The 18,587-nt window shown below is 35.6% G+C and overlaps 1 protein-coding gene across 1 annotated transcript in view; it reads right to left on the bottom strand.

The window, feature by feature from the left end:
• RANBP9 (RAN binding protein 9) overlaps positions 1–18,587 on the bottom strand; it is a 93,834-nt gene that overhangs the window by 36,470 nt on the left and 38,777 nt on the right. Inside the window, 2 exon segments of the mRNA XM_055322837.1 lie at positions 1,529–1,696; positions 2,630–2,682. Coding sequence (XP_055178812.1) covers positions 1,529–1,696; positions 2,630–2,682 — 221 coding nt within the window.

The raw sequence follows: 18,587 nt of genomic DNA, 5'->3' as shown, positions 1-18,587 counted from the left end.
AGTTTAATTTAAATACAAATATCTTAAGCAGCTAAGGCAATTAAAACCATCCCAGTTAACCGCTTTGATACATCAGAGCAAGAAGAGTAACAACAAATAAACTAAAGAGGCTGCATCCTCTGGAAACTAGCTGGCCACAGCAATCAAATCACAAGTATATGTATCTTGCCTGGTGTCCTGAATAAACATTCTTTTACCAGTAACAACCAGTCTACCCATGGACTTGGGACAACCTTTAAGTCAGATAACACAGGACTTCAGAATCAATATTAGTAATGAGAAGGGAAAGATTTAACCCAAATATAAAAGTGAAAATATTAATTTTATATCAGGAATACGGTGAGACAGTAAAAAGGAATGGTTATTACCAATGTAGCCAGAAATTTAGAATTTTCTATTATGAAATGAAAGATACAACAGTTTTTGTACTATATTAAAGAATATCTACTGTATACCTAAGGATACTGTTTATGGTCTAATTTTTAAATACTATTTTTCAGCACATGGAAATTTCTGCCTTCTGAGTAATTTTTGCTTCCTTTAGTTTTACCTCATCAGAAATAATTTGCTTTGAATCAAGGACTTTTCAAAAAACGTGAAACCATTTTATTTTTAAAATATCAGTCTTACTATCCTTTATACTTTCTGTATAAAAACAACAAAAAATTAAGAAAATATAACCACCACACACAGTTCTCAATTTGAAGTGCTACGGGTGCATACACAACTAAAAAGCCTAATTTTATATTAGTCTTACAATGGATAGGCTTCTTCATGTTTTCATTGATATTTATTTATTTAACTCCCATCTGTCTTTTACCCTTAGAAATTTTGCTATTAGTTTTTTGTTTTAATTCTGCTCCTTGGGGTACGTGGGTGGGTCAGTTGGTTGAGCATCTGACTTTGGCTCAGGTCATGATTCCAGGTTCCTGGGATCAACTCCCAGGTCAAGCTTTCTGCTCAGTGGGGAGCCCGCTGCTCCCTCTCCCTCTGCCCCTTCCCTGTTTGTGTTCTCATTCTCGCTCTCCCAAATAAAATACTAAAAAAAACAAACTCTCCTTTCTGCAGAACTTCTAGTCATCATCGTTAGCATGCCTGCCCTTTTAGTAGGTCAAATGCCTTTCATCTGGTTCCAGTATCAAGCCTTTCCTTCATTATTACCCCCAACAGAATACACTAAAAACTAACAGCCTTTTTCTCTTGGCACCTGTTACCTAGAGAATTCAGTCATACTATCAAGTGTTTAGTGTTTTACTCAAAGCAGAAAACATTTAGCATTTCTATTCCTAGAATAGATATGTGAACATGGGGATTATTTTCATAGTTATTCCCATATATGTGATACAACATAGCCTTCCCAGAATATAAATTTTCACTATTTCCTCAACTTCCACCTAGAAAGAACAAAGAAATCATATCCAGAGGCATGTATTTATAATAGAGGACTATATAGTAAATGTGACTACCATGCGTAAGTACAATAATCACAATACTGGATTATTTTACATGCAACACATTTTCTTAGTACCTAAACTATGTCCATTCTTGGTGTAGAAGCAGGTATTGTTGATAAGGTTAACACAACAGCCAATGACATCACCAGTCGTAAACGTTGGTCCATAAGGTTGTCCCGTTCCAGAAGAACAAAACGAATGTCCATCATCCCCATGATAACCATATGAATGTTTATCCCAGCCTAAAGAGAAAGTTCCAGTATATTTACAATGAAAAGTAAGGTTCCCCTGTACTAGTGCTACTTACTAAACATTATGACAAGATAAACAAGAATAGTACAATAGATGACAGCACAAAGATAAAATCCTCAAATATACATTTAAATTCCCAACAATTATACCACATGATTTCTACATTAAAATACTGTTTATAACAATAAGTAACACTAAGGAAAATAAGTTTGCCACAGAGAAGACTAAAACATGTATTAAACAAGACTATGATTTAAAAAAAAAAATAGCAAGACACATTTTCCATGCATATTTCCTTTGCTAACAGACCAAAGGAATTTTGCTTTGATTGAAACACACACAGAGTTTAATATAAAATGGGAGATTTTATTAAAAAATAAAATAAAATAAAATGGGAGATTTTTCTATTTTCAAAAAGTCTCCCCTAGAATTAATTTTCAACATTAGAAAACAGAATACCAGAAAATATAATACAAGAATCACTTTCTTCTGATTAACGGTTTTGGGAAACAGTTCTGGTATCCCAACTGACACCTTCCTTAGTTTACTTTTACTATTAGCCTACATTCCCAGAACATTAAACAAAGGAACATAGGTTAAAAGCCAGAAATATGCTGGGTAGCAAAGAGAACCAATCACATTAAAATATTTCAAGTAGTTGATATGACTATGTAATGGAAGCTAAAACAACAAAACAAAACAAGCAAAAACACAAAACAAAACAAAAATGCATGGTAGATAGAAGTTTTGCTAAATAGCATAAAATTTCAATCTTTTAAAACCACTTGGCTTCCACTTAGAACTCATAACATAGGTGATTAAAGATAGAACATCAATGTATTTAACTATTTCAATTTATTACTTCAAATATTTAGCCAGAAAGAGGTAGCCCTAAGACAGTGCTATAATTCAATTTTAAGTACCTGGTAGTCTATTCATGTTCACACCTTGAGCAGAAAGACCAATTCCCATGTAACTGTTAAAAAAAAGGGAAGGAAGAAAAGCAGGTTATTATAACCACATATGTAAAAATTACCAAATACTCTGAAATATATCAGAACCCAGCCCAAGTTGAAACACTTAGGACAGCTACAAAAAATTTATTACAATTCATTAAATAGCAGGAAGAGCAATATGAAGCAACAATAAAACCCAGATTCACTGTAAATTCCTACAGTACTCATTCATAAATACAGAGTACTAGTAATAATTATTATGCACTCTAGTAACAACTATAAAAATCTTTCAACTTATCTACACATAAATATTTATGATTAAGACTTCCAATAAAAAGTATAGGGGGATTTGTGGAAAAAAAGATAAACAATCATTGGGAGACTTATAATTCTTTTTTATTTGGTTTTTTTTTTTGGAAACTTGTATTTCTAAAAAGACATAGTAAAAAATCTAGACCACAAAAAATAGGGACCTGGATACAGATTCGAAAAAATGTCAAATTCATAGAAAGACATTTAAAATATTTAATAACATTACACTTGAAAATATGTACTGTATGGTATCCATATACTGGTTTTCTCGGAGTTTGGCAAAATGACAAAATCAAATTAAATATGGGACTCTTAATTTTTAATTTATCAAACTAAAAGAACAAAATTATCCCCCCAAAAAAAGAAATGTAAGAGGAAGAGGAAAAGGTAATTATTAAGGTATGTGATTCATTTTTAAAAGCTTATAAAATATTAATAAAAGCTGATAGTTGAAAAGCGGGAAGAGTATAAAGCAGTACACTTGTAAGTACTGATGCAAAAAACCTCCCCAAATACCAACTAAATAAAAGATGAATCCAGTTTGCGAAAAAGCTAATTGACTATGATTGCATCAAGATTTTAAATGGCACTTGACAAATTTCAGCTACCATTCTAAATAAAAACTCAAGCAAAATAAGAGTAAAAGGAAACTAAAATATGATACACTTTCTTTCAAATCTAATACAGCAAGATATTCAACAGTAAACACTGAAACCATTTCCATTAAAATCAGGACAAGCAATTGTCTACAACTGTTAAACATTATTTTGAAGGTTTCAGACAATAATATAATGAAAACAAATAACCAGTATAATATTAAAAGACATACAATGATATTTATTTGTAGTTGCCATGATTATATATATAGAACACTAAAGAATTTACTAACAGCTTTTAGAATTACAGTGGACTCTTAAACAATGCAGGGTGCTGGCTTCCATGAGGTCCATTATCCACGTGTAACTGGATTCCCCCAAAACTTGCTACTAATAGTCTACTATTGAAGCTTATGGGTAACATGAACAGTAAAATGATACATTCTTTTTAGACATTTATTTATTTGAGAGAGAGAGAGAGAGAGAGAGAGAGAGAGAGAGAGTCTGAGCACATGCACATAAGCAGTGGGGAGGGGCAGAGGGAGAAGGAGACTCCCCACTGAACAGGGAGCGGGACACCAAACTCGATCCCAGGACTCTTAAGATCATGACCTAAGCCGAAGGCAGACTCAACAGACTGAGCCACCCAGGTGCCCCTGACACATATTTTGTATATTATGTGTATTATATACTGTATTCTTAAGATAATATGGAAGAAAAAAATGTTTAGAAAATCATAAGGAAAATACATTTATAGCATTGTACTGTATTTACTGGGAAAAAAACCTGCATATAAGTGTGCCTATGCAGATCAAACCTGTGTTCAGAGGTCATGTGTAATTAAGTCTTCTGGAAAAGTGACTGGATATTAAAAAAAAAACATTTAAATTTATCTTCTAGTAGTACTAGAGGAAAAAAATAGTATAAACATACCAATCACAAAACTATAAAAATCACAGAACACGAATCTCAAGCAAGGCATAAAAACAATATATAAAAATCTGTAGGGGCACCCAAGTGGCTCAGTTGGTTAAGCATCTGCCTTCCATCCAGGTCATGATCTCAGGGTCCTGGGATCGAGTCTGGCATGGGGCTCCCTGCTCAGTAGGGAGTCTGCTTCTCCCTCTCCCTCTGCTTCTCTTCCCACGTGTGCTCACTCTCTCTCACTCGCTCACTTTATCTCAAATAAATAAAATATTTTTTAAAAGCTGTAAGTAGATATGTTATGTATCTGGATAACATGACAGCACAAAAAAATATCTCCAAAATTAATGTATACACATAGTAAGACTTAGGATTCCCAATGAATATTCAAAACTAGAAAATGATTTTAAAGTTCCTATGTAAAAATGCAGAATTTTAATCAAGAAAACATTTTTAAAAACAAAAGTAAATTCATGTTTGTCCTACTAAATATTAAAACTCCGAGTGAGCTGAACTCACAAAAGCAATTATTACTAACAAGAGCAGGTGTCAAGTAAGACAAGAGTGACAAAACATCAAGAAACAACATTTAGATATCTAGTCAAAAAGACTCATTAAGTGTGTTTTTTTAGTTAAGTCCCTCTGTTCCAAACAATACAATTTAAGTATTGGGAAAGAAAAAAAAAAAGGCTTATTAAGAAGGTAGAAGACTCCAGTCTTTGAGGAGAAGAAATGCAAAGCTGTGAGCAGGGATACAGCAAGGGACCTACAAAGCTCTGAGTCTATGAGCACTTGTGAATGGCTACCAGTTTCCCCTTCTGAGGACACAAGGATTAAAAATGCTCCCTGCTTAAAGCCAAAGACTGGCTTTAAGAGAGGCTTCCACTCCTGAAGATAAGGAAATGCTAATACCACCTGCTGCCTTGGTTAAGAGAAAGAGAGGTCTCTTGATGAATACCAAACAACACCGTGGAATGATCAGTGGCTGCATCCACAAGGCTGCTAATCCTCCCTGAAGAACCAAGCTGAAAATTCTAACGTATACCTGCTTTTAGTTTAGGGGTCCAGGTGCTAGGGGGATCCCTGGGTGGCGCAGTAGTTTTGCACCTGCTTTTGGCCCAGGGCGCGATCCTGGAGACCTGGGATCAAATCCCACGTCGGGCTCCCGGTGCATGGAGCCTGCTTCTCCCTCTGCCTGTGTCTCTGCCTCTCTCTCTCTCCCTGTGTGACTATCATAAATAAATAAAAATTAAAAATAAAAATAAAAATAAAAATAAAATAAAAATAAAATAAAATAAAAGGGTCCAGGTGCTAGAAAGCACAAACTGTAATCAAGGGAAAATAAGTACAGAAAAAGATGAACAAAATGAAGAAAAACTTTAAATTTCCCAATCAAAATGAGACCACAAAAGCAAAATTCTAAAATATACCAAATACACAGAAGGCCAAGGAAATCTACAACTGCAACAAGAATTCATTCTCGATGACATGAACGAGTGGGCAGGAAGACAAAGCATTTTCAAAAGTACATTCAGGATATGTAAAAGACAAAAGGAATTGTGAGCATGAAAGTTAAAGCCAGATATCAATATTTACTGAGATATTTAGCTATTTTTCCACAACTAAAAAAGAAATTGAATCGAAAATGCATACCACACTGAAAAAGATAAAAATAAACATGTCTCACGTCGGCACATTGTAGAATACCAATAACACATACTCCTGAGAGCTCCCAGAAGATAGGGCACTGGGAGGCTCAGCGGTGCCTTCAGCCCAGGGTGTAATCCTAGAGACTCGGGATCCCGCGTCAGGCTCCCTGCGTGGAGCCTGCTTCTCTCTCTGCCTGTGTGTGTCTCTGCCTCTCTCTCTGTGTCTCTCACGAATAAATAAATAAAATCTTAAAAAAAAAAAAAAAAGCTCCCAGAAGAGAACAGGCAGATTATCTGCTCTCCCCAAAAAACCATTAGACTGATGATGATAAACAACGGCACAAAGAACTAAGGTAAAGAACTCCCAAGCTAGAACTGAATGCCTAAGGTAGCATTGAAAATGAGGGCAAAATAAGGTTGTTCAAGATAGTAAAAAGCTAAGTTTACTACCCACAGAACCGCATGAAAGAACTATTTGAGGATATGCTTTAGTAGCAAGTGAAAAACAAAAAAAAAAAACAGAATACATGAGTCAAAGAAACAATCAGCACAAAAAATTATGAAATATGCAACTAATAACAATTAGATTCTTTAAAAATACTACTTCAGGGCACCTGGGTGGCTCAGGTGGCTCATGCCTTCGCCTCAGGCCATGATCCCAGGGTCCTGGGATGGAGCCCCATGTCAGGGTCCCTGCTTCTCCCACCTCCTCTGCCTGCTGCACCCCGTTTGTGCGCTCACCCTCTCAAATAAATAAATAAAACCTTTAAAAGTAAAAATACCATTGCTTTTAAAATCTATAATCCACATACTAGAATACAGTTAATGGTACTTTACATATAAAGAGACAGGAAAACATGATGCATATTCAAGAGAAAAGAAATAAAAGAGAAAATGACTCTGAGATGATAAAGTGAAATTGAAATACAAAGAATTTTGAAGCAGCTGTTTTTAAAAATGCTCAAGGATGTACAGGGAAATTTGCTTGTACTGAATGAAATGATAGCAATTTAAACAAAGAGAAAGAAACAATAAAAAAAAACAAAAATTCTGGAGCTGAAAAACATCTGAATGTTTTATGTACTTATGTACTTATTGGCACATTGGAAATGGCAAAACAAGTAAGTAAACATCAAGAGAGAGCAATATGAAGAACATAGAGAAAAAATATTGGGGGGGGGGCGGAGTCCCTTGAGGCAGTATCCAAAGGTCTAACATACATGTAACCAGAGTCCCACAAGGTTAAAAAAAAAAAAAAAAAAAAAAGAAGAAGAAGAAAAGGAAAATGGGTTAAAAAAAATTTGGGTAAAATCTCCCAAATGTGGGAAAACAAAAACATTTATATATTCAAAAAGCACGGCAAACCTCATCAGGTTAAATGTAAAGAAAAGCACACACCTAGGCAGAAATCACAGTTAAACTGCTGAAAACTAAAAGCGAAATACTGAAGGCAGCTGGGGGGCGGGGGGGTGGGACAGGACATTTTACTGTCATAGGAACTCGGAGCTGAATACTCACTTGTGCATTTCTCACAAGAATAAATGAAACCCAGAAGACAGTGAAATGAAATATCTATTAGCACAGAAGCTGGGGGGGGGGGGACTCTTGTTGTATTATCACATTTAAGTTCCTTAAATTGATTGCACTTTACAAAATCATGCAGTAAAAACTGCAGGGCTTATGGGGAAGAAATGGACCAAGTTAAGAGCACAGCATTCCAAAATTCCGGTAGTAATACATTTAGAAAAAGAGAAAAACCCAATTGAAAAAACAACAAAATTCAATAAAAACGATTTTACACATGCTGAGTTGTTTAAAATACATAAACACTACAATAAACATAGCACTTCACGCTGAAAAAGACCTGAAGTTTACTTGGGGAAATAGGTAACACAGGACTGTAGTTTGTGGGTTATTGTGAAGTAGTGGAAGGAAAGTTATTCTACGGGGGCAAATCTGTAATGGCAGATGTGGATGGGTGTGGCCTGTAACAGGTAGTGAACAACTATGGCTGACAGATGTCTGAGGTGTTGCATGACATGTAAAAACGAGCTCAAATTCAACAGCAGAGAGGGAGTGGCAACATTTTTTAAAGTACACGAACAAAACATTTATTATTGTGGTGCTGTGTATTTAGGAAAGAAAATGAACATAAAAACTTTTCAGATCCATATAACACTACAGATATTTTCAAATTTTACATTTTTTAGCATTTTTAAAATTTTGGTTATATCAAATACCTAACAACAGAGACTAAGAAGAATAGTTTTATTTTTTTTTCTTTTTTTTAGAAGAATAGTTTTTTTTTTTTTTTTTTTTTTTTATTTACGATAGTCACAGAGAGAGAGGCAGAGACACAGGCAGAGGGAGAAGCAGGCTCCATGCACTGGGAGCCCGATGTGGGATTCGATCCCGGGTCTCCAGGATCGCGCCCTGGGCCAAAGGCAGGCGCCAAACCGCTGCGCCACCCAGGGATCCCAGAAGAATAGTTTTAATTCCTACTACAGATAGGTCTAAGTCTACTAGCTTGTTTTCCATCTGTTCTCTCCATTCATCCTTTCCCATGTCGTTAAAATTTTTCTATATTTTACCTTTTTGTTAGCTTTTTGCTATACATTTTGTTTTTTTGTTTTTTTTTTTTTTACATTTTGGTATTTTTTTTTTAAAGATTTTATTTACTCAAAAAAAAAAAAAGATTTTATTTACTCATGCGAGACACAGGGAGAGGCGGAGACATAGGAAGAAGGAAGAAAAACAGGCTCCATGCAAAGAGCCCAATGTGGAACTCGATCCTGGGACTCCAGGATCACACCCTGAGCCAAAGGCAGATGCTTAACCACTGAGCCACCCAGGCGTCCCTACATTTTGATACTGTATTAATGAACACCATGCAAGTGTTAAAAATTGAATCTTTTTTTTTTAATTTTTTTTGTTTTATTTATTTATGATAGGCACACAGTGAGAGAGAGAGAGGCAGAGACACAGGCAGAGGGAGAAGCAGGCTCCATACACCGGGAACCTGACGTGGGATTCGATCCCGGGTCTCCAGGATCGCGCCCTGGGCCAAAGGCAGGCGCTAAACCGCTGCGCCACCCAGGGATCCCTAAAAATTGAATCTTTAACATAATCTTGATTGGATTCGTATATTCATCACATGACAATAGAACACAAAAATTTTTAAAGCCTGTTTACCTCTTCCCACATTTGTGTACTGTTGTCATGTTTTACTTCTTTGTATGTAACACATCCCACAAGAATATCACCATTATTGCTTTATATAATTAATGCTATTTTGCTCAATTAGATATACAACAGACTTCTCATCAGAAACCACAGAAGCCAGAAGACAGTGGGATGTGTACTGCAGTGCTGAAAGGCCTGTAAAGCAAGAATTGTATATGCAGCAAAACTATACTTCAAAAATGGAAAAACTACAACACTCCCAAATAAACAAAAACTGAAAATTTGTCACTAACAAAACTGCATAATAATAATAAAGCAGAAAAGAAAGGAAACTAGATAGTAACTCAAATCTATAAAAAGGACATCAATAAAGTTAACTACATAAACATAAAAGACAGTACAAATGATTTGTTTCTCTTTTCCCACCTACAAAACATAAAGCAGTAATTATAACATTTTGGGTTTGAATTATATACAGATATAATTTTATGACAATAATAGCAAAAAAGGAGAAGGGAGAAAATAGATATACTATGGAGCAAAATTTAACTACTATTGAAATTAAGTTAGTATTTATATCTTCATATTAAGATATTCTCTAAGTAATCCTCTAGAGCAACCATAAGAAAATAACTCAAGGAGCACCTGGGTGGCTCAGTCGGTTAAGAGTCCAACTCTTCAGCTCAGGTCATGATCTCAGGATCCTGGGATACAGAGCCCTGCATATGGCTCTACACTCAGCAGGGAGTCTCCTCAGGATTCTCTCTTTCCCTCTGCCCTCTCCCTGTTTGCTCACTCTCGCTCAAATAAATAAATCTTAAAGAAAAAAAAAAAAGAACTACAGAAAAGTCACAATGAAATTAAAAGGTACACTGCAAACATTTAATTCACACAAAAGAGAGCAACAAGGGAAGAGCAGAGAAACAAAAAGGTAGAACACAGGAAAGTATCAAATGGCAGGCTTAAGTCTTGTTATCAGTCATGATGAACAATTAGAAGATCAACAGGAAACACATACATGAACACAACTGTAAACCAACCAGAACTAAGAGACATCTGTAGAACTCTGCCAATCATGGAGGAGACATGCTTTTCAAGAGCACACAGAAGAATTTCCAGAATCTACTAGGCCGTAAAACAAGCCTCAACAAATTTAAAATTGAAATCATAAACAATAATATTTTCCAATCACAAGAGAATTAAATGAGAAATTCCAAACACAAGAAAAATTCCAATGTATATAAATATGTGGAAACTAAACAACACACTTAAAAAAGAAAGAAAGAAAGAAAGAAAGAAAGAAAGAAAGAAAGAAAGAAAGAAAGAAAGAAAGAAAACCACAAGGGAAATTAGAAAATACTTAGAAATGAATGAGAATGAAAACAAAACACACCAAAACGTATGGGATGAATCTAAGTAATACTTAGAAGGAAATTTATAGCTGTGATTTACAAAAGAAATATCTCAGGGCATCTGGCTGGCTCAGTTAGCAGAGTGTGTGACTCTTGATCTTGGGTTTGTTGAAGTCAAGCCTCATGTTGGGTGTAGGGATTACTTAAAAATACAATTTTTTTTTTAAGAAATATCTAATAATCTGACTTTCTATTTTGAGAAACTAGGGAAAAAAAAAACCCTAATAAACCCAAAGCAGGCAATGGGAAGCAAATAATAAATATTGGAGCAGAAATAAATGAAATTAGAGGCCAGAAAATTAACAGAATCAATTAATCCAGAGTTGGTTCTAAGAGAAAAGACTCAAGTTAATCAAATCAGGAACAGAAGAATGGTAATTACTACCAAAGTGTAAAAAAAAAAAAAAAAAAAAAAAAAGACTTTAAAAATTTTTAAAAAGATTTATTTATTCATGAGAGACACACAGAGACAGACAGACACACACACAGACACACACACACACACACACACACACACACACACACACACACGTAGAGGGAGAAGCAGGCTCCATGCAGGGAGCCTGACAGGGGACTCGATCCCATCCTGAGTCTCCAGGATCACACCCTGGGCTGAAGGCGGAGCTAAACCACTAAGCTACCCTGGCTGCCCTAAAAAAAAGACTTCAAGGAAATAAAAAGAACTATAAGAAAATACTAAAAGAAAAAACTACATAGCAACATATTACATAACCTACTTAAAATGGACAAATTCCTAAAAGTCATAAACCACCAAAACTGAATAGTAATCTTAAAACTTCCCAGAAAGAAAAGCTATGCTCTGATAGTTTCACTGGTGAGTTCTACCAAACAAAGAAAAATTATTACCAATCCTCAGACTCTTCCCCACAAATGAGGAATACTTTCTAACTAACCCTACAGGGCCAGTGTTACCCTGTTGTCCAAATCAGACAGAGACAACACAAGAAAACATTAAAAACTATCCTTTATGAATATGTATGCTCAAATATTCAACTAGCAAACCAAATCTGGCAACACACAAAAGGATTATACATCATGACCAAGGGGAATTTATCACAGAAATACAGGTTTACAAACATAATCAATGTATTACACCATACTGAGAAAATAAGGAATAAAAGCAACATGATCATTGACACAGGAAAAAATTACGACAAAATCTATAATCCCTTCTTTATAACAACACTCAACAAATTAGCAATAAATGGGAACCTCCTAACCTGGTAAAAAGCAAATATTTTAAAAAAAAAAAAAAACCATAAATGGAGATCCCTGGGTGGCTCAGTGGTCTAGCCCCTGCCTTTGGCCCAGGGCATGATCCTGGAGTTCCAGGTCGAGTCCCACATCAGGCTCCCTGTATGGAGCCTGCTTCTCCCTCTGCCTGTGTCTCTGCCTCTCTCTCTGTCTCTCATGAATAAATAAATAAATAAAATCTTTTAAAAAATAAAATAAATAAATAACCCCATAACTAACATATTTAGTGGTAGAAAACTAAATATTTTCCCCTTAAACAAGAAAAGGATGTCCTCTTTCACCATTTCTATTCAGCACTGGACTGGAGTTTCTAGCTTGGGCAATAAGGCAAGAAAAAGAAAAGGCATTGGTATTATAAAGATAAGAGTAAACATTTTCTATTCACAGACAACACAATTTTGTACATAAAAAAATCCTAAGGAATCCTTATCAAAAAACTAATATACAAGTTTAGCAAGACTGTAATATACCAAGTTCAATATGCAAAAATCAGTTCTGGGACACCTGGGTGGCTCAATTGGTTGGGCATCTGAATCTTGATTTTGGCTCAGGTCATGGTCTCAGGGTCGTGGGACTGAGCCTCACATCAGGCTCCATGCTCAGCAAGGACTCTGCTTGGAATTCTCTATCTCCCACTCTCTGTCCCTCCCCCAGCTCATGCTCTCTCTCAAAATAAATGAAATCTTATAAGTTTTATTTCTACTCTCAATTAACATTTTGAAAATGAAGAAAATCTCATTTACAACAGAATCAAAAAGAACAAAGTATCTAGAAATCAATTTAATAAAAAAGTGTAAGATGTAAATGCTAAAAACTATAAAACATTGCTGAAAGAAATCAAAGAACACCTAAATAAATGGAAAGATAACCATGTTCATGGACAGGAAGAATACTGTTAATACTGTTAAAATGGCAGAGCTGTTCTAATTAATCTAGAGATACAAGGCAATCCCAATCAAAATTCTAACTTGCTTTCCTGCAGAAATTAACAAATCGATCCTAAAATTCACATGGAAATGCAAAGGGGCCCAGGAGAGCCAAAACAATCTTGAAAACAAAAAACAAAACTGTGGACTCACACTTCACAATGTTAAAAGTCACCAGAGTTATAATAATTAAGAGTATATTATTACTGGCTTTAGAATAGATACATATATATATTAATGCAACAAATTAAGAATTTAAAAACTAACCCTTATGTTTACGGGCAATTGATTTGGACAAGGGAAACAAGACAACATAATGGAAGAAAGAATGTTCTCTTCAACAACTAATGCTAGGACTAGGTGAATATATGCAAAAGAATGAAAGCAAAGCAATACCTCAACATCATATATCTAAATTAACTGAAAATGGGTTAGGAAACTAAGAGGGAGAGCTAAAGTATAAACTCTTAGACAAAAACACCAGAATAAATCTTCATAACCTTAGATTAGGCTATAGTTTCTTAGTACACCAAAGTCACAAGGAACAACAACAAAAAGATAAACTAGACTTCATAAAAATATAAAACTTGTGGTTAGAAGAATATTGTCAAGGAATTTGAAACAGGAGAAAATATATGCAAATCATATAGCTGGATTTCTATCTAGAATATATAAACAACTCTTATAACTTAGCAATAAAAAGAAAATTCAACTAAAGGACCTGAATAGACTTTTCTCCAAGAAAATACACAAATAGCCAATAAGTACATGAAAACATGCTCAATATCATCAGTCATTAGGGAAATGCAAATCAAAACTACTGAGAACTCACTGCACACACCCTAGGAGGACGAGAATCAAGAATACATGCGTTGGCAAGAATAAGCATTTAGAATTTTCACAGTTGGTGACAATGAAAAACAGTGCAGTCACTTTGGAAAACTGTCTGGCAGTTCCTTGAAATGGTAATCATAGTTTCTTTATGACCCAGCAATTTAACTCCTGACATCTATCCAGGAGAAATTAAAACATATCCACACAAAATGTTACACAAATGTTCATAACAGCTTCATTTGTAATAGCCCAAAATGTGTTTCTACCTACTGATGAATGGACAAACAAAATGTTATATATCTTTACAATGGAATATTATTTAGAAAGAAAAAGGAATGGAATACTAATATATGCTACAGCAGGAATGACACTGAAAACATTAAGATAAATAAGCTGGAGGGTGCCTAGGTGGCTCAGTTGAGCATCCAACTCTTGGTTTTGCCTCAGGTCATCATCTCTGATCTCAGGGTTGTGGGGCTGTGCTCAGCAGGGAGTGTGCTTCTCACCCTTTCCCTCTGCTCCATCTCCCCTCTTTCTAAAATAAATGGATGGATCTTTGGGATGATAAAGGATAAATAAGCTGGAAACAAGGTCACATGTTGTATGATTCTACTTAAATAAAATGCCCAGTGTAGGCAAATCCATACAAAACAGGTAAATGGTTGCCTAGGTTTGGGAGGAGTGACTGCTTATGGGTATAAGATTTCTTTTCCAGGTGATATATCAATTCTCAGATAAATGGTAAGGATTGCACAAGTCTATGAACATACTAAAAACTACCTAACTGTATGTATTTAAGGGTAAATTTTTATTATTCTGAATTACATCTCAATAAAACTCTTATTAAGATATTAACAAGAGGTCTTTTGTTTTCTGCTACAAAATGTAAAGAACTTGTAATTTGTCACTCCCTTCCCCACAATAAGAAAAAAAAGTTGAGCAAATTAAAAAAATCTACAACTCTCTGTGTGAGTACAGAGGATCCGAACTTACCATGAACAGGAGCCTCTGAAGAGAGTTAACTGGTAAGAATAGTTTATAAAAATAACAATGAATTCCTGAAGGCAGAGCATAAACTAGCTGGAAGCTTTAAAACTCTTGAAGGTCCAGTTTTAAGAGAAGCGTCCACATATTCAAGAGTTTACCTTTAGTAGCTCTGCCAGATTATCATCCAGGAGGAAGAAGATCTCTTCCAGTTTTGGGCATGGGAGGAGGAAAAGTAACCATTCTGATGATATGCCCAGAGCAACATGTCATCCCTTTTGCGGGGGGGGGGGGGGGTGTGCAGGGAGAGGGAAGAGCTGAAGGGGAGACAGAATTCCAAGCAGGCTCCATGCCCAGCCCAAAGCAGGGCTTAGTCTCATGACCCTGAGATCATGACCTGAGCTGGAATCAAGAGCTGGATGCTTAACTGACTGAGCCACCCAGGTGCCCCACAATATCTTTTTTTTTTTTAAGATTTTATTTATGTATTCATGAGAGATGCAGAGAGAGAGGCAGAGACTTGGGCAGAGGGAGAAGGCTCCATGCAGGGAGCTCGATGTGGGGCTTGATCCTGAGACCCTGGGACCACTCCCTGGGCTGAAGGCACAGGCTCAACTGCTGAGCCACTCAGGTGTCCCTCAATGTGTCTTCTTTAACATAGACCTGCCTTCAGGGTAAACTACTTTGTCAGAATCTTATTTGAATTTTAAAAAAAGAAGAAAAACGGCAGCTAGACAACTCTAGTTCCAGGTAGCCTTCATGACAAAGGGGGAGGAGGGTAGAGACTAAAATTTTTCTGAAGTTCACAGGAAAGTCCACTATTAACAACTGAGATTTAATCATAAAATTATAAAACAATTCCTTTCCCTGGTACCTTATCACCACATCAGCAAAGCTCTAGTATATAGTATAATAACAGCAGGCTATAATTCAGAGAGGTTCAAGACACAGACTCTATTCAAGGAGTTTCTAGGGAAACCCCAAATAACAGTGGAAACAAAAACAAGGAAACCAGAGAAAAATGAAGCCTCTGACACCGTCAAACAATACATACACCAAGCAAACATTAAACGCAACTTGACTCAGAGACAGATTACAAAACTTCATACTAACCACCTATTTACCTAAATTCCTATTACCCAAAAAAATCACATAAAAATTTCAACAAAAAATTACACTGAACACTAAAAAGAAAAATACATTCTGAAGAAATAAAGCAAGCATCACAACCAAACTCAGATAAGGCAGAGATTTTGGAGTTATAAAACTAGTAATTTAAGGTAACTGTTGTTAATATGCTATGAAAAATAATTTTTTAAATGTTAGAAGTTAAAAACACTACTACAAAGAATGCTTTTGACGACTTCATCATTCAACTAAGTGAGGAAGTGGAGTAGCAATCCACTGAAGACATGTTAATAAAAACCTTCCACACTAAAATGCCAAGAGAAAAACAGAAATAAAAAAAACCAGAACAGAACATACAAGAACTGCAGGACAACTATAAAAAGTATACCATACACATAATGGGGATACCAAAAGAATAAGAAAGAAACTTGGGTATTTTAAGTAATAATGGCTGGGGATTTTTCCAAAACTAGTAATAGGCATGAAACCAAAACTTCAGAAAGCTTAGAGAATACTAAATAGAATAAATTCCAAAACATCAACACCTAGAGTTATATTCAAGTTTCAGAAAATCAAAAAGAAAATCTTGAAATAAACTAAAGGACAAAATGAAACAAAAACTCACCTTTAAGGAGAGGGTTAAGAATTACATCAGACTTCCTCCCACAAACCATGCAAGCAAGAGGACACTGGAGTGAAATCTCTGAGTGTTGAAAGAAAAAAAAAACTAATCTAGAAACGAGTATCCAGCAAAATTATCCTTTAAAAGTTAAAGACAAATAGACTTTATCAGGCAAACAAAAATGGAAAGAACTGCCCAAGAGACTTGCCTTGCAACAAGCAATTTTAAAAGTTCTTCAGAGAGAAGGAAAAAGCATAGGTGAGAAACTCAGATCTACATAAAGAAAAAGATGAGGAATAAATGAAGATAAAATAAGATTTTATTCTTCTTATTCTGAATTGACCTTAATTGTTAAAAACAGTAACGATGAATTGGGTAATTATAGGTAAGTGAAAATGAGAGCAATATTAACTGAGGAGGGAGGGAGGAATTGATCGTAATCTGTTGTAAATCACCTGCACTACCTATAAAATGGTAAATATTTTTATTTTAAAATATTTTATTTATTCATGAGAGACACACAGAGAGAGAGGCAGAGACACAGGCAGAGAGAAGGAGGCTCCCCTCAGTGAGCCCGATGTTGGACTCGATCCCTGAACCCCAGGATAAGGCCCTGAGCTGAAAGCAGAGCTTAACCACTGAGCCATCCAGGCATCCTGGTAAAGTTTTATTTGAAAACCAACTTGTATTCATTGAAAATGTCTACTGCAAACCCTAGGGCAACTACCAATAAAATTTTTAAAAGACATATAATTGATATATTAAGACAGAAGAGAAAATGCAATCATAAAAAATGTTCAATTAAAACCAGAGAAGGGGGATCCCTGGATGGCGCAGCGGTTTGGCGCCTGCCTTTGGCCCGGGGCGCGATCCTGGGGACCCGGGATCGAATCCCACATCGGGCTCCCGGTGCATGGAGCCTGCTTCTCCCTCTGCCTGTGTCTCTGCCTCTCTCTCTCTCTCTGTGACTATCATAAATAAATAAAAAAAAATTAAAAAAATAATAAAATAAAACCAGAGAAGGGAGAAAACAGATTTTTTAAAAAATAAAGCAAAAAAAACCAAACTTGATTAATAGCAATTACAAATAACACTGACATTAACCCAGTTACAACAATAGCCACTTTCAATGTGAAAGGTCTAATTTACCAACTAAAAGAAACTGACAGATTGGATAAGAAAACAAGGCCCAAATATATGTCACCTAGAAGAAATGTGCTTTAAATATAAAGACACAGATAGATTAAAAGTAAAGGGATAGAGAAAGGTACACCATGCTACTTAATACTAATCAAGAGAAAGCAGGGCTAGCTGTATTAATTTCAAAGCAGATTTAACAAGGAAAATTACCACAGTTAAAGAAAAGCATTTCATAATGATAAAGAACCAATTCTCGAAAAAGACATAATGATCCTTAATATTTATGCACCTTATAACAAAGTGTCAAAAAATGTGAGGCAAAAACTAATGGAACTGCAAGGAAAAAATAGTTAAACCCACTATTATAACTGGAGACATCGACAAATTTGCATTGGTAACTGGAAGATACAGCAAGCAGAAAAGAAGTTAGGATGTAGTGAAAGTCAGCAGCACTCTCAATCAACTAGATTTCACTGACATTTACAGAATCCTTCTATTCTGTTCCAGTAACAGAATACACTTCTTGTCACACTCACAAAACCATTCACCAAGACAGACCACCTTCTGCTCCAGCAATCACACTCCTAGGTATTTACCTAAATAAGCTGAAAATGAACATCCAGGCAAAACTTGCCCATGAATGTATATGACAGTTTTGTTTTTGTCAAAAACTGGAAGTAACCAAGATATCCTTTGATAAGTGAATGGATAAAACCTCTGATACACCTGCACAATGGAGTACTGCTATTCAGCAACACAAAGAAAAATCCATCAAGCCATGAAAAGACCGGGAAGACTCTTAAATGCATATTGTGAAGTGCAAAGAGGTCAGTATGAAAAGGCTACACACTGTACGATTCCAAGTATAACCTTCTGGGAAAGGTAAAATTATAGGGACAGTAAAAAAGATCGGGGTTGCCAGGAGTGTGGAGATGGAGGG

The sequence above is a fragment of the Nyctereutes procyonoides genome, unplaced genomic scaffold (assembly GCF_905146905.1).
Source record: "Nyctereutes procyonoides isolate TBG_1078 unplaced genomic scaffold, NYPRO_anot_genome, whole genome shotgun sequence".
NCBI lineage: Eukaryota > Metazoa > Chordata > Mammalia > Carnivora > Canidae > Nyctereutes > Nyctereutes procyonoides.
This window is presented reverse-complemented; position numbering and strand designations above follow the sequence as displayed.